We start from the raw sequence: 14901 nt of genomic DNA on the forward strand, positions 1-14901 counted from the left end.
AGGCTGGAGGTAAAGTCTCCAAAAACGACGCCTCCACTTCGCACATCTCAGGAGCCCTGCCCCCCCGCCCCCAGCAATGCCACTGCCGTATGCCCACGGTGGCTGCGGAGAGGCAGGAGGGCAGGGAGGGATGGAGGCTGCAGCCTCAAGAGGCTGGCGCCGGCCAGGGTGGGGGGACGCAGGGAAGATCTCAGCATGAGCTGGGATAATCTGGCAGTCTTGGGGGACGCGCCAGAAGCCTACAGATAATCAGGGGAGCTGGTGCAACAGACTTTGAAGTCTGCCATCAGGTTTTCTCAGCCCGGCTCAGACATCAAAGGCGGCTGGTTGCTGCCCCCAATTACGGAGCGCAAGCCTGCCGGGCTGAGCGGCTTCCCCAAGGCCGGCCGGCTCATCCGTGATCTCCCGGGCACGCTCCCATGGCCAGAAACCTCCTGACGAAGCACAAATACTTGAATCCCTGTAGCTCCTGCTGGAGCCAGGCTCAGTTTTCCGGGAGCTCGCCTCACCACTACGTGGCTTTCACCTTGGGCTGTCGGAGCCAAGCGAGATCTCGGTGGACACCGATCTCCTCACCGACAGTGCTGCTGAACCAAACCGCCCGCCAGCTCCGGGGAAACCAGACAGCCACAAAAAAAATTAAAAAAAAAAGGGGAAGACTAAGAAAGATGAAAAAAATAACTATCTTTTCCCGTGGTGGCATGAAAGATGGCTTCTTTTAATTCAAATCCTCCGCGTCCCTCATGGGACGTGGCTCCCATGCAAGGCAAGGACAGTGAAGACATGAGCAAAACTCACAGCACATCAGAAACACATCAATATTGGGATTGTTTTGCACAGAAAAAACACATTACAGCACAGCAACTGAAACAAATAATTAGAAAAAAAAGGCAATTGAAACCTAAAAGCAGAACTATCCAGGAAACAGAGAAACATCTTCCTGCACAATTGCAGCTTCCTAGGACTCTGGCCACTCTCAGCAGCAAGCAGCCACAGTTGGCCTATGAGGAGAACACCACAGCTCTTTTTCAATGAACTGGTGTTTGCACCATTGTTTCTGTTGAAAAAAAAGTCAAAGAATAACGAAATTGGCCAGGTCACTGCAGACACAAGAGTGGGACTTCAGGAAGGTGGGAGGGGTTATTCCTGCTTCACTGCCACAGCAACAGGCAAAAACACCTGTTCTGAATCTGCTCTGCCAACGGGACATAGGCAGAGCCTAAACCGCATGCCCCAATCTTGTCCTAAGGAAAAGTGCTTTTCTACTGCGTGAAATCCTTATTGATTTGTTTAAAATTCTTCCAGCCACACAAAAGGGCTTAAAAGCCTCACTCCTCCACAGCCAGCAGCTCCACCAGTCTTTGCAGTTTGCTCTGCTGGCCACAGTGCATTTCTGACATAGATCTGCTGAACGTCTCACCTTCGCTTCAGTCAGTGGGAAGCTCAGGGAGACAACACGCTGCTGGGAGACCAGGAGGGATGCCACACCGAGGGAGTTGATTCATCTCCTCCCTACCAGCTCCTTGCAGCACCACAGCAAAGAGGCATCGCTCAGCAGCTGCACCACATCAGGCCACGCTCCCCTAGCTGCGGGCTTTGGCTCCTCCATGAATCCCGGCAATCCCCCTCTGCAGGGCCCGATCACGTCACTGTGAAGTCTGCGAGTGCAGCCCCCCTGCCCAGCTCGGCTCAGCTCCTGCGCAGCACCAGGAGCTGCTACACCCGCCCCCGGGCCGCGCAGAGCGGCATCAGCATCTTTTACGCAAGCAGCACCATGAAAGGCTCTTTGAAGCGGAGCAGCGGAGGGACGCGCCCGGTCGCTTCTTTTCCCGACGGACACAACCAGAGCAGAGGCCGGGGAAGAGAGGAGGGAGGTTAAGAGGGGGACAGGAGAGCAATTGCAGCGGGCTGTTGTTCAGTAGGAGCTTCTACAGGGGAATACAGGACAGTGTTATGTGTTGGGAGAGAAACTAGGTTTTAATTTTAAGCTACTTATTTAGGTCTCTAAGTTATGGAGATTCTGCACTTCAAAACTAATTAGATTGACAGAGCTTGGATTCGATTACAGGATTTCCAGAAGCAAGAGGGTTTAAAAAAAAAAAAAAATTAAATAGCTGCCCTGGAAATGTTAGCAAGAGAATTAAACACCCATTGCTGCAGCCAATTGTTAAATACATCTAAGCTGGGAAAAATGACAACTCCAGTTGCCAAAACCCACTGCACCAGTGGCTGCAGTAGGGAGCTGCTCTCCTAACAAACCTGAGTAGAATATGCACAAAAATGTGCTTCCCAGTCCTAGAGGTGGGCAGAGAGTCTCCAAAGGCCCTTCAGGAAGCACATGCCTCCCTCCAATGGCAGTGGTGTGAATCTGATAGCATATGGATTTTCTTCCCTGCCCTGAAGCTGCTGCAGTGAGCAGAGCATCCAGGAGCTGTAGGCAGGCAACTGTGGGGCTGGGGCTGAAGAGGAAGAGGCTGGAGGTCCCATGGAGCAGCACAAGGGCTGATGGGGGAAACCCCACCACCTACATAGGCATAAAGTCCCATCCTCACCAACCAGGACACTAAAGCACTGTCTGCACCAGAGGAGCGTGGCCAGCCCAGCACTGCCAACAACATGGGAGCAATACAGAGCTATGCTCCTGAAGTGATAAAGCAAGGTGGCAATGGCAGAACCACACTTACAGCATCAAAGCCTTTGCTCATCTCCCCGAGGGAACTCCCTCTTTCCCACTCCTCCGAGATCACGCAAATAGCAGCAGTTTTGCAAGGTCCAACAGAAGAGCCAAAACAGCCCTTTTCAAAATCCCAGAACTGCCAGCTTCAGTTCCTCTTGAAGCTCCTAATGCATCCTTCATCTGTGAATACAAATTTTCTCTCCAAGCACCCATACGCAGGTGTCTGAACAAAGTCAGCTTGGGGCCTGAGGAGTTACCAAGAGGAGTCTTGACCCAAAATGTAGTATTAACATGCTGATTAGTGGTCTGTGTGTGTTTAGCTACCAGGGAGCTGTACCTGGCCACACAGTAAATGCTCTGTTCCTATATGCCACCTTTTCACCCTCGTTAGGTTTGGGTAGAGCCCTCTGCACAGGACCACCTCACATTGCTCTCATTGCCATATGAGTATCCCAAGAGCAGAACACGGTGTAGACAGTACTGATGCCATCGCTGCTGGTACCCTCCATTTGCACTAAAGAAGGATATCTTGACTACAGTCACAGAAAGGCTAAGTTATATTTACTCTGAGCCAAACAAATTCCCTTCAAACAAAAGGCAGGAGCTGCAGTGAACTCCAGGGAAAGCCTGCGGGGTACACAGCTTTGATTAAACAGAGATGGCAGCAAGAGTTGCAAATGTACACACTAGATCTCACTTCTTTGTGGTCAGATTGTCAGTCTCAGTGTGAAAGCAACTCCTCCTTCAATGTTGTCACTGAAGGGCTTGATAAAGTACGTGCTCAGTGCTGCAACACAGCAGCAGTTATCTTACTTTTGCCTGACACCTTCCACCTGAGAGTGCCTGCAGCACCTCCCCTGCTAATCCCAGAGACTTGGAGAACATCTCTCACCGCTGAAATGTGGGTCTCAGTCGAGCTGGGACGAGGTGACACTCGGGCAACACGCTGCTGCCACCAGTGACACAAGGTAAGAAAGGGTTTAAACATAGCAATGCCATGCCCAAGGGTCCTGAGAGAAATCTTGTTAGCACTGTGTCAGGTCCAGGAAGGGGAATTTAATGAATAGCAACTTACAAAAGACCTTTATGGACCTTTTCTGAAAAGACCTTTCCTGCATTCATCCATGCAGGGAACCGTGGGAGACAGAAAGAAGAGAGAAAGAAAAAGATAATGGCATAAGGCAAGGACATCTCAGCACAGACCTGAAAGGCTACAGGAAAAGCCTTCAACTTCAAAAGGACCTTAACGTCTTATTTCTAATGAAATGTATACTTCTGCCAGTCTGAACACTCAGAGATGAAGGGGCTCTCCCTGAAATATCAGAGATGGACATCTCTGAGCTAGAGGAAGAGGCTGTGCTTGTCAGCCTCCAGTGATGGGGGTAGGGGGAGAGAGTGGGCAGTGACAAAAAATAGCTGGTAAGGTCTGTCCCTGTGGAAGAAAGACAAAACCACAATAGAGTAGAAAGATACATTATCCTTTTCTTTACCTGATGGCAACGATTTTGTTCTAAATACTCCAAAAAGCCAGGTCACTGACTGTTGGTACAGCTGCCAGAAGAGACACCTTCAGAGAGACTGGACACTGTGGATAACACAGCGGGGACCTCAGCATGAGGCATGGTTGACTCCAACAGCCACATGGCAGAAAAGCTGCCTGGCTGAAGAGTAGGAGCCTGCACAAGGATAAAGCCACAATTAGAGCAGATTGGATCCATGCTGATAACTCACCTGAGGACTACTCTTATGCAGATATGTTATAGAAGTAACAAAATCGAGGTCAAAATCCATCCTGGAACTGTTTTCACAGAAATATAAGTTATGTTTAGAGGGAACTTGAGGACCCATCGTCTGTCTCTTGGTTAAATGATGACTACAGCTCCCTGCTGTGGCTTCCTCCCTCCTCCCCAGCCCATCACTAGAGGGAGCTGCCATTAGCTCATTTCTCTTAAGCCCCTACCTTGTCTGTCCAGTACTTTCACACATTTATCTTGCCTAATTCCCATATCTTAAGTGAACTGTGCTTTTCTGTACAGCTAATGGTGAGAAGTGGGTACCTTCAGGTTCTTACTCTAAAATGCATGTCTCGAGTAGCTCAGATAAATTACATTCTTTAATTACCTGTTTCTCAAGTCCAGGTTAGCCAGCCTGGGTGTAAATGATGAATCACATCATTGTCATACTGAAAAATGAAAATGTTCATCACAGTGGTTGCTTGTCTGGAACGCACAGACATGGAGCAGAATTTGTGTTGTGATAGCAAGCAGCTGGAGAAAGAAAGCTAAAACCATCTTTCTTAGAAAGAAAATCTGTCCCTTCTGCTTTGACAAAGGGAATCTGAATGTTTCTTTGGAATCATTTCCCCACCATAAATGCTTACTTTCCTTGCATATTGTCTGGGGTCCTCATGAGGAAAGAGACTTGCGGCTGATCTGCGGTGGGCGTTGGGCTGGAGTTCTGCTGCCTGGGGTCTCAGCAGATGATTCAAAAACATACCACAGCAATGTACCCCCACTCTCCCCCAGAGAGATGACCACAAAAGACCATTGTCATTTAGAGATGCAGAGAGACACAGGCAAGAAGAGAGCCCTGAAGGGAACAATGGGAAACAAAAGAGGGAAGGCAGAGGGAAGAAAACGCAAAGTGAATTGGGCAAACAAGTTTGGGGAGAGAAAGAGGATGTACCTGAACACCAAAGGGGAGGTTAGCACTACTTGCATTCAGAACCTGCATTTGGCTGTAGCTGCACACAGCTGTGATACATGCAGGCAGATGCTAAGCACCTTGGATATTTTCCCTGCTTACCACATTCCCAGCATCCCAGCTGCTGCACACCACACGCCAGGGTCTTTGCAGAGCTGAAGTCAGCACAGAGGCAACAAGAGCTACAAAGGCAACACCAGTCCTGCTGTAGGACATCTCTGTGGGTTCTCAGATGCCCAGTAACTGGTACACTCATACTGGTAGCTCTGCCAGAAGAGCTCTAGAACCATCCTCCCTTCTCTCTCGCCCTACTCTTCAGAAACTTCCAGGAACTTGGGGCCTTTGGCAATCCTTACCATCCACTGAATATGTCAAATCATTGTCAGGATCATACAAACAAGGAATCAGAGGGCATAAGCCAGGTTAAGTTGCCCAAAAGAAACAGAATTTCATGTCCATCTATCTGCAGCTTCTTTATTCACTTCTGAAGACAGAAGTATGCTCAGACTAAGTCTGTGGTCTGGTATAAGGCCCAGTACATGCTGGAGTATAGAAAATGCCACATGAACAAAGTACAATACAACACTAACTTGTTTCACAAAGTCTGCCTTGGAAAGTCCTGCCTTTCTACCCCCTTGGCAGAGGTGGAAGCAGACATGCTCTTACACTTCAGGCACTTTGTGGAATGCAACTCAGCTGCCAGGAAAGAGAACAGCTTGTCTCTATGGCAGCTCTTCTGAAGGACCTGGACATCCACAGAACCTGGTTTCAACAACCCAGGCATTCCCCTGGAGCTCTCAGTATCACTCATCTGCTACAGTACAATGCAATTTTCCTCAGTAACAGAAGGAGGTCCCTGGCAAAGGGCTGTCCAATAGAAGGCTACACACTGCATTTAGGGTGTATTTGCCTGGCACAAGAATGAGCAGTAGCTTTGTCTTTAATTAGCACATCCCACAGCTTCAATCAGTTGATAAAGTCTCTTTCTTGAAACAGCATCTGTCCTGATAGCTGCTGTGCAGACCTCAGCCCCCTGCAACCATAGAGGCGTGGAAAGTCCCACTGAAAAGGCAAAAGCCACACCTTTCCTTGGAAGATTTGCAAGACTGGGCTTCGCCTTCACAGGACAAAGAAGAGGCATGTCTTCTCATGCATCCCACACGACACCAGTCAGCTTCAGCCCCGGCGAAGGCTTTGGGACTGGCCCTGACCCAAGCAGGGCACTCAGCCAGAGCTATCGCAGCCCCACCAGGCTCTGTCGTAGAACGAGTACAGCCAAGCACATTGCCTGAGCCTGGTGGTACAGAAGCAACTCAACTCTGGGCTCTGGCACAAAAGTGCTTTTCAGACTGCCCTTATGGTAGCAGGCAGCTGGATGCCTCTACCAGCAGGTAGCTGAGCTGAGCCACAGCAGGTACAAGGTGATGCTAAAGACTTGATAACTTCCATCATTCACTGCAACACCCAGGCAGTTACTTGCCAGTATCCCCTTTTTATCTCCAGACTTCAGTTTTTTGGCTTTCTTTCTTTATGATAAAATTCTAGCACGTTTACAAGAACAGTACCAAGACCCAGGTCATCCCAAGGGGTGGGGGCAAGAGGATTTCACAGAGCTAATCCAAACTCACCAAGAAAGCTGTGACCTGCACAGCTAAAAAACTGCTGTCCCACAAGCATACCACTCATTACTTCTGTATGTGTTAAACATCTGCAGCTGACAAAGGTTCTGTTGAGGGACCACAGACCATTTATGACAGTTCTCTAGCTTGGCTGACAGTCCCTGCCACTCCTTAAGGACTTACAGCTTGGTGCCACCTCCCAGCTTCCTGTAAGCTCACTCTGCAGAGGACACCTTTCCCTGCCAGTTGTGACACCACCACCTAGAAGGAAGCCAAAGGTACACACTTTGCTGCCAACCACTCTGCACCACTTTGAACACAAACTCACCTTGCCAAAGCCTGGCTTGGCCTCCCAAAAACATTTCTGCCTCAAACAACTTCATGTTGGAAAGCAAGTGTGCTGGTTTTGGATGGAATAAAGTTAATTTTCTTCACAGTAGCTAGTGTGGGGCTATGTTTTAGATTTGTGCTCAAAACAGTGTTGATAGTGCAGGAGTGTTTTTCTTACTGCTGGGCAGGGCTTACACAGAGCCAGTGCCTTTTATGCCTCTCACCCCAGCCCACCAGTGAGTGGGCGAGGGGGGCACAAGGAGTTGGGGGGGGGACACAGCCAGGACAGGTGACTCCAACCGACCCCAGGGATATCCTATACCAGATGGCATCATGCTCAGCATATAAAGCTGGAGGAAGAAGGAGGAAGGGGGGGAAACATTCAGAGCAATGGCATTTGTCTTCCCCAGTCACCGTTACGCGTGACGGAGCCCTGCTCTCCTGGGAATGGCTGAACACCTGCTTGCCCATGGGAAGCAGTTTATGAATTCCTTGCTTTGCTTTGCTTGAGTGCATGGCTTGTGCTTTCCCTGTTAAGCTGCCTTTACCTCATCTCACACGTATTTTCACTTCCAGTTTTCCGATTCTCTCCCCGATCCTGCAGGTGGGGGAACGAGCGAGGGGCTGCCTGGGGCTTGACTGCCAGCTGGGGTTAAACCATGACAGCAAATCACCTCCTTGTTGTATGATCATGGTGTCCTTGCATGGTTGCTGGGGGTTAAAATAAAAAATAATAAAAAAAAAAAATCCTAAATTCAGCCATTGGCAAAGCAAGCAGGAAATTTACTTCCAACAATATTGATTTTGCTCCTGGTACCTTGGAAACCAGAAGCCTCACGAAGGGTTTCAACGAAGACTCAACATCTAATGCCCAGGTTTTACAGCAGATATTAAACATAACACTCCCAACTGTGACTCCTGGCCCTAGCTAATCAAAAGAAAACTCTCACAACAAAAAGGCTGACTTACAGTGGGGAAGAAACACAATAGACTCAGAAAACAATTCTGCTTCCCAATTCATCTCAGAAGTGTAGGCAAATATTTAAAACTTACTGTAAAATAGGGCTCATGCTTATTTTACAGGGTAAACAGTGCTGGAATCAGGACTGCACGGTTTACATTTTATACCTTCAACAATAGTGTCTGCACACATGCAAGGTACAGGGAAAGAACTCAAATATAGCTCAAATATTCAGACTCACAGCACAGACATAATCAAAAAGGCTCGCTCTTTATTTTAAACATAAAAAGAAACATTTTACACAGCATTGTTAAAACTATTCAGTACCTGCATTCCAGAATTGTGCCCAAAACTTTATTTTGTAACTTTGAAATTAAAACGAAAGAAAGAAAATATCTTGTCCTTCTGCTTTATAATGTTCAAGGTTGTCCTGGATTGAAATTCCAAGTGCCTGGAGGAATTTACCAGCTTAACCAGGAGATGTGGCAATGCAAACAGAGGAAGATCAATGTGAGCCCTTAGGATACTTTGACAATACCACAGGTTGCAGCAGGGAGGATATGGATGCTTGTACTGCACCTCAGGCAGCTTATTCTTCTGATACTCTGCAGGTTTAATACACAACCAGATGCACACACACCTCCACTCACACACACCCTGGTCACACAGGAAATAATAATAATAATAATAATAAAAAACATGAAAAGTGGCCTAGATTTTTTTCATTAGAGAGAAGATTCATGCTCTATTTTTAAAAAAGGGGATAATACAAAATTGGCACAAGTAGAAGGAAACCTGGGGGCTAGGTCTAGCCCCTCAGCTTCTAGCCTCCCAACTACAGCAAAAACAGGGTGGAATGGGATGCAGCATTGCCTTCCAAGGGGCTGTCAGCAACAGAAGTTAGTGGCAAACTTCCTTTACTTGGGGTGACAAAGATGGTTTGTTACAGGCCATGAAGGAAGGTCAGCATAAGGACATGGGGACCTTTCACTAGAGAAGCAGGGAGCCCTGACCAAAATAACCCTGAGTTTTTTCCAGCAGGGAGGAAGTGTGCTATGTTGTGTGTTTGGGAAGAGTTGGTTGTTCCCTGCTCATCTGTTCCCTAATTATTGCATTGCGGTCACGAACCTCTCTCCCTAAGACCTAACCAAGAGCATATACACAAGGAGTCAGTCTGTCAGGATAAAAAGTGACTGATGCTGTGCTTGGAACTTCACCACCACTACCACCCACCCCCCCCAGATGCCCCAATGCCACAGGCCTTCTGCGAAGAAAGCAGATGTTAATGCAGGAAAGAAGCTGCTGGATCAGCCAGCATCCCAAACATCAGAATGGTGTTGCATAAGATCCAAGGGAAAAACCAAGATTTTACTACAGCAGACAAACAGGAGAGGAAGGAAAATTCTTGGTGTCAAAAATAATATCTGAGTGAATCCTTTCCTGAACTCCCTTTTTAAAGCACTGCTACACATTTCTGGGCTTTCACAGTGGAAGCTTGAGAGTACTTCTGCCCTGTTCTTCAGGAAAGGCAGCTACGTCTGCCTGAAACATTGCCCTTTTCAAAGTTCTTCCACAAAGAAAAACATCAGGCCAGAAGGAAAAAGTTGCTATGAACATTCAGGCCTAAGTCTTTCAGAGGTTCACAGGTTTTGCATATCCCAGTTTTGGAATGCTACGTGAAAAGCCTTAAAGAGTCAAACAGCAAGTTGCAAGCCTCAGCTCTGCAAATCAAGTCCATTTTGAAAATGTTTCACGTTCAGCTTCCAAAAATCACTGGACACCTCTGTGAATACTCTATACACACATATGGGGCTGCATGTGTGTTCACATGCTGGATGCAGAACAGCCTTCTGGAAAACACCCTCACGTCAGCCTCAGAACAAAAGTCACAGTGCTAGACAAGGGAAAAAAACACAAACAAAGAAAACTTACCACAAAAAACCTTCACAGCCCACATACTAGACCTGCAGCTCCCCTGGAATATGCAGTGGGATGAGTTATTAGTGAAGCAGATTGTCTAGTAGTACCCTAATGTCTAGACTGGCAACAGCACACCACAGCCACTACCTTCCATGGATGCTCTTCTTTAGCATCTCTCATCTCAAAAAAATCTGGAAAGGATTGAGCCCTGGCCTCAACTCTGCATCTCTCACCCTTCTTGATGCAAGCCAAACCCTGGCTGTGACAGCAGGTTGTGGAGCAGCCCTACTTCCTCGTTTGTTTATACACAGTATCCTTATTCTGACCTTTATTGCTTAAAGCACCAGCTGTGCTGGGAAGACAGAACTGCCTGGAAAAGATATTGCTCCCACTCAGGAGCCAGGTCAGTATATGTGGAAGACCAAAGCAGGACTTCTGCACTGTAGCACCGAGGAATAGGTCTCAAGCCCGTGGGGAAAGCCCTGCTGCAGGCCCACGCTCAAGGCCAGGACTGTTGAAACCTGAAGGATTCTTGCTGCCCTCTTGAGTTTGCTCCTATTCCTACCCTGAGCTGCACTGCAGCTACTGCAGATCTCTGTTCTCACAAGGTTCAAGGGTTACCATCGAGGGACTGGCAGAAGCAGCATTGGGGTTTGGTCTGTGCATTTGGTAATACATAGTTTACAAGTCTTCTCTAAACGTGACCAACTGCAGATAAAGATCCATCTCTTATTTTATTCCCAAGTCATACCATCACCAGTGGGCCAAGGTCTCTCACCTCTCTGCTGAGGCCAGCAGAAGGCTGAGCCTTGTCCCTGGATACCCATGTGCCCCCCTGCCACAAGCAGAACAGGGTCTCAGGCACAATGTGAGCAGCTGTAGTGGGCAGAAGAGAAGGTGGAAGGGTGGGGGAGAAGGTGGCCATAGGCAGATATCCATCAAATGCTTGTCTGAGGATTGACTCTTCAGGATTGCCAAGTTAGCCCCTATTCACCACTAAGAACTTAGAGCACTGAAAATAAGAGATTTTTAAAAATGCCTCAAAGACCTCCACCAGGCAAGCTATGTTTCAGGATTAACTGAAACCTCTTGGAAAGCCAGGGAAGAGAAGGCAACTGACAACCATAAACCAATTCTTTGCCGAAACAGCCTCAGGATGGTTCCAGCACAGGAAACTTCTCCAGCCTTCAACCCAGCACAGAGAAGCCTGTGAGATACCAAGGTGGACAGAGAAAGGGAACAGGATGTTGTGATGGGGATAGAGGGGAAAAGTAGATCAGTTCATACAATGAAAGTCTAACACCAGCCTCCTTCCCATTCATCATCCTGCCCACCATGCTTTCATACAGGAACAAGGGGGGGGGGAATAAAACCAACGAACAAACAAACAAAACCTTAATGAATTTTGTCACAGGGCCCTGCTGAAAGAAGGCTCAACAGTTTGCACATTAGAAGGACATGATCCCTATGCAGAAAGTGCTGCTGGAAAAGGAGAACTCCCAAGTTGCTAAATATGGCCTGATTGTTCTCAGGACATGATGTGTAACAAGGAGAAGCTTGAGGCCCAGGTTGAAATCAGAGCAAATGCACTGTCTTGTCTGGGCCTGCGAGCAAGTGTCTCAACACAATCCAAGAGCCCTGTGAGTCTCTCCCGAAATGCAAGTGTGTGTCCTGCTCCCACGCTCAGTCCATCTCCATCGACATCAGCCGACGACGCTCTCGCCGCGTTTCCTGCACTTCCTTCTTGCAGCACCAACGGGAGCTGCAGTAGCCAATAAGGCAGGATAAGAGTCCAATGACAGTGGCCAGACCGATGCCAATCAACAGGGGATACTTGAAAGCATTCAGAACTGAAAAAGGAAGGCAAAGTCGTTAGGTATCACTGAGAAATTCAGAGATCCCCTTCATTTATTCTTGCATGAAAAAGGAGAAAAATCACACATTATTCAGTCAGGGCAGATTAATTATTTCAGAAGAAAATGGCACTAATTTTCCTTCTTGATTTCAATCTTCTCAGGTTTGAAAAATTGGTCTCTTACTGTCCTCCCTTTCCTCTTCACTCTAATTCTTCCTCTACAGTTTCAAAGCCTCTGAGAGGCTGGAAGCACCAAAGGAGCCTTGGAGTGAGATAGCAAAGTAGAGATCATTCCAAGAGGTATCCTGTTACCCACTTCTCCAAACAAAATCATTGGCTTGTTTCCCCATCGCAGGCAGAGTGTGGCTGCATTCTCTGTAATATGTTTCATAAAGCAAGGAGTGGACTCCTTTACGCTTTGAATGATCAGAATTACTATTTACTTACCCTGTGTAATCAACCTTCAAAGGTGGTGCCTAAACAAAAAATTTGATTTGGAAATACCTACTGCTCAGTTAAAAGACAGTAAGAACTGTAAGGAGTTTGGAATATACGGTTACAAAAGTTATCTGCACAGTAGGGAGAACAAAAGCTCCTTGTTCATTTTAAGTTTGTGGAACTTCCAAAAATGACCTCTCCTGGAATATCGAGAAGAAAGCATCTGGTTCAAAACCCCTCCTGCATTCATTTCCCTCCTGAGCTATGTGCTGAATGCAGCATCCAGCGTGCAACTTCCTTCTCATGAAGTCTAGCAACACTTGCAACTCAGGTTGGAAAGCAGACAAGGCATAAAGTGCAGGGAGTAACATGTCTTGTCGTTAGGAGAGGGAAGAAGGATTCAGAGCTCTGACTTTCTGTTCTCAGCTTTGACAGCAACCACAATGTGACTAATTCATCACGCCCCATCTGCAAACCCAGGCTTCCTGCAGCAGGCAGCAGAAGGGTTAACATTTTGAGAGAATACTATGCCCTTGACTGAGAGATGCCCCAGCTATGCAAAACATCATCAAGAGATGATCAGGGAAGAAAGCACTCCAGTCTTACAACTATCGTCTGTTGAGGCAGAACAGATTCTTCCACTCTGAAAAACCTCGAATCAGAAATTGCAAACAACAGAAAAATGACAACAAAAATCTAATGAGATTACCAGAGGCACCTTTAAAAGTAGTTATGGGGACTACTTGCCATAGAGAGACATAATAAGGTGTTAAAACCAAATTGAGTAGCACACGTTGCGATCTCTTACCATCCATTTTCACAGACAGGAAGATGGGCTTGGCTCTGATGTCGGGTTCCCGCTGCCACACGCCCGTGGCAGATCGCACCCACGGGGTCACTATGCAGTAGTGGTTCCCAAAGTCATGGTCCTCGCAGCCATGCACACGGAGCCGGAATTCCAGCGGGCTGATTCTCTCCAGGCTGATGTCACTGCTGCCATTCCTCCTGCTCTGCGTCACGATCCCCCTCCGGTCCAGCGAGGCCAGCAAGATGGGCTCTCTGTCCAAGGCGAAGGAGCGCACGGCAAACCAGGAGACATCAAAGGACATATCATCTGCATTGGTGGCCAAAGAAGAATTTAGACATGTTGGTGAGCTCTGAGAAGTATTCATAGTGCCACTTCTCAGCAGAAAAGTTAATCTGTAAGCAGGACAGCCAGCACTGGTCTGACAGTAGAGGAAAAAAAAAGAAAAGACCGAAAAAAAAAGAGTCCCCATAACATGCCCTTTCTAGGAGGATTCAAGCAGTGAACTGCAAAGAAATGCACTGACAGGAAGAATGGAGTTGCACAGAAAGACTGACTTACTACAGAGATGACAAAGAGATTTCTTGATTTTCTGCCTGCTATTTTAAAATTTCTGTTTAACTCTGATCTAAGTTTTTACCAAGCAGGCTTAGTATCATAAGAAGTTCTATAATTATGCTGAACCTACAGTGAAAAGGGAGTGGAAGCACTAGGTATTTGCTAGCAGAGAGTGATTTGCAATCACTGTCTTCATGCAGGGCCTACACAACCACAAAATCAGAAGGCTCTTTCCTGAAGTCCCCCTCCTTACATCTACAGTTTGCCTAAATGAATACACAAGGTTCTGCATAGAGCACAAAAAATTACCTACATGAGTACAAAGCATTCAGGAGCAGAGCCTGACTGTGGTGCTTTCATACATTCTTTTCCCAGGGTTGTGGGTTACTGTGACCCATCAGACATCGTGCCTTGTACGAGTTTTACCACCCAAGGACACAGTCTGTAAAACAATATATGTGCATCACCTTTCACTTTTAACATGTCTGACAGGTAGTCAGAGTCCATCAGCACATCTAGCTAGCTATGTTCATGCAAGGTCCTATTGATCTTATTAGCAGATCAGTCTTAACCCCATTAGGTTGATGTAGCTAAGTATCTACTTTAAAAATCACTGCTATTCTTTGCTAACATGAGCCCAGCAACACCTGTCGGAGCCTGAAACCTGGCATGACCTACAGCACAGACAGGAAAGCCTGCTTCTTTCCTCAACAGGTCTTCCTTCCTGGCACATTAGCAAACTGGAAACAGAGGTTACTATTTCTGTCCTGAGTTTTGGGTACTGGTACAATGTGTGCACAGGGCTTACTTAACCTCTGCACACACCTAAGGAGTCCCAGTGATTTCTGGCAATACATCAAACCTCCATTTTCTAGAATTGAGATCTCTGAAAAATACAGTATTAGCAACCTGAATTTATAACTGGTCTTCTGTCTGAGTTTGCTCTTCTCTAAACTTTCACATTTGATCTCCATGATAATGGAAAAATTGAAGCCTAAGCCTACTGTTGTACTCAAATTGTTTACAGATCTAAGT

General features: G+C 47.1%; 1 protein-coding gene across 3 annotated transcripts in view; it reads right to left on the bottom strand.

The window, feature by feature from the left end:
• Window positions 1-8541: 8541 nt before the first annotated feature.
• The window catches only part of PTGFRN (prostaglandin F2 receptor inhibitor), a 66836-nt gene continuing 60476 nt past the window's right edge, over window positions 8542-14901 (bottom strand). For all 3 annotated transcript variants that reach the window (XM_051780263.1, XM_051780262.1, XM_051780264.1), the window contains 2 exons: window positions 13312-13617; window positions 8542-12060 (listed from right to left, as the gene is read on the bottom strand). In XM_051780263.1, coding sequence (XP_051636223.1) covers window positions 11894-12060; window positions 13312-13617 — 473 coding nt within the window. In that variant the 3' untranslated portion in view covers window positions 8542-11893. The remainder of the gene's footprint in view (window positions 12061-13311; window positions 13618-14901) is intronic.

Source organism: Manacus candei, unplaced genomic scaffold (genome assembly GCF_025592945.1).
Source record: "Manacus candei isolate 608988 ecotype Guabito, Panama unplaced genomic scaffold, ASM2559294v1 h1tg000014l, whole genome shotgun sequence".
Lineage (NCBI taxonomy): Eukaryota > Metazoa > Chordata > Aves > Passeriformes > Pipridae > Manacus > Manacus candei.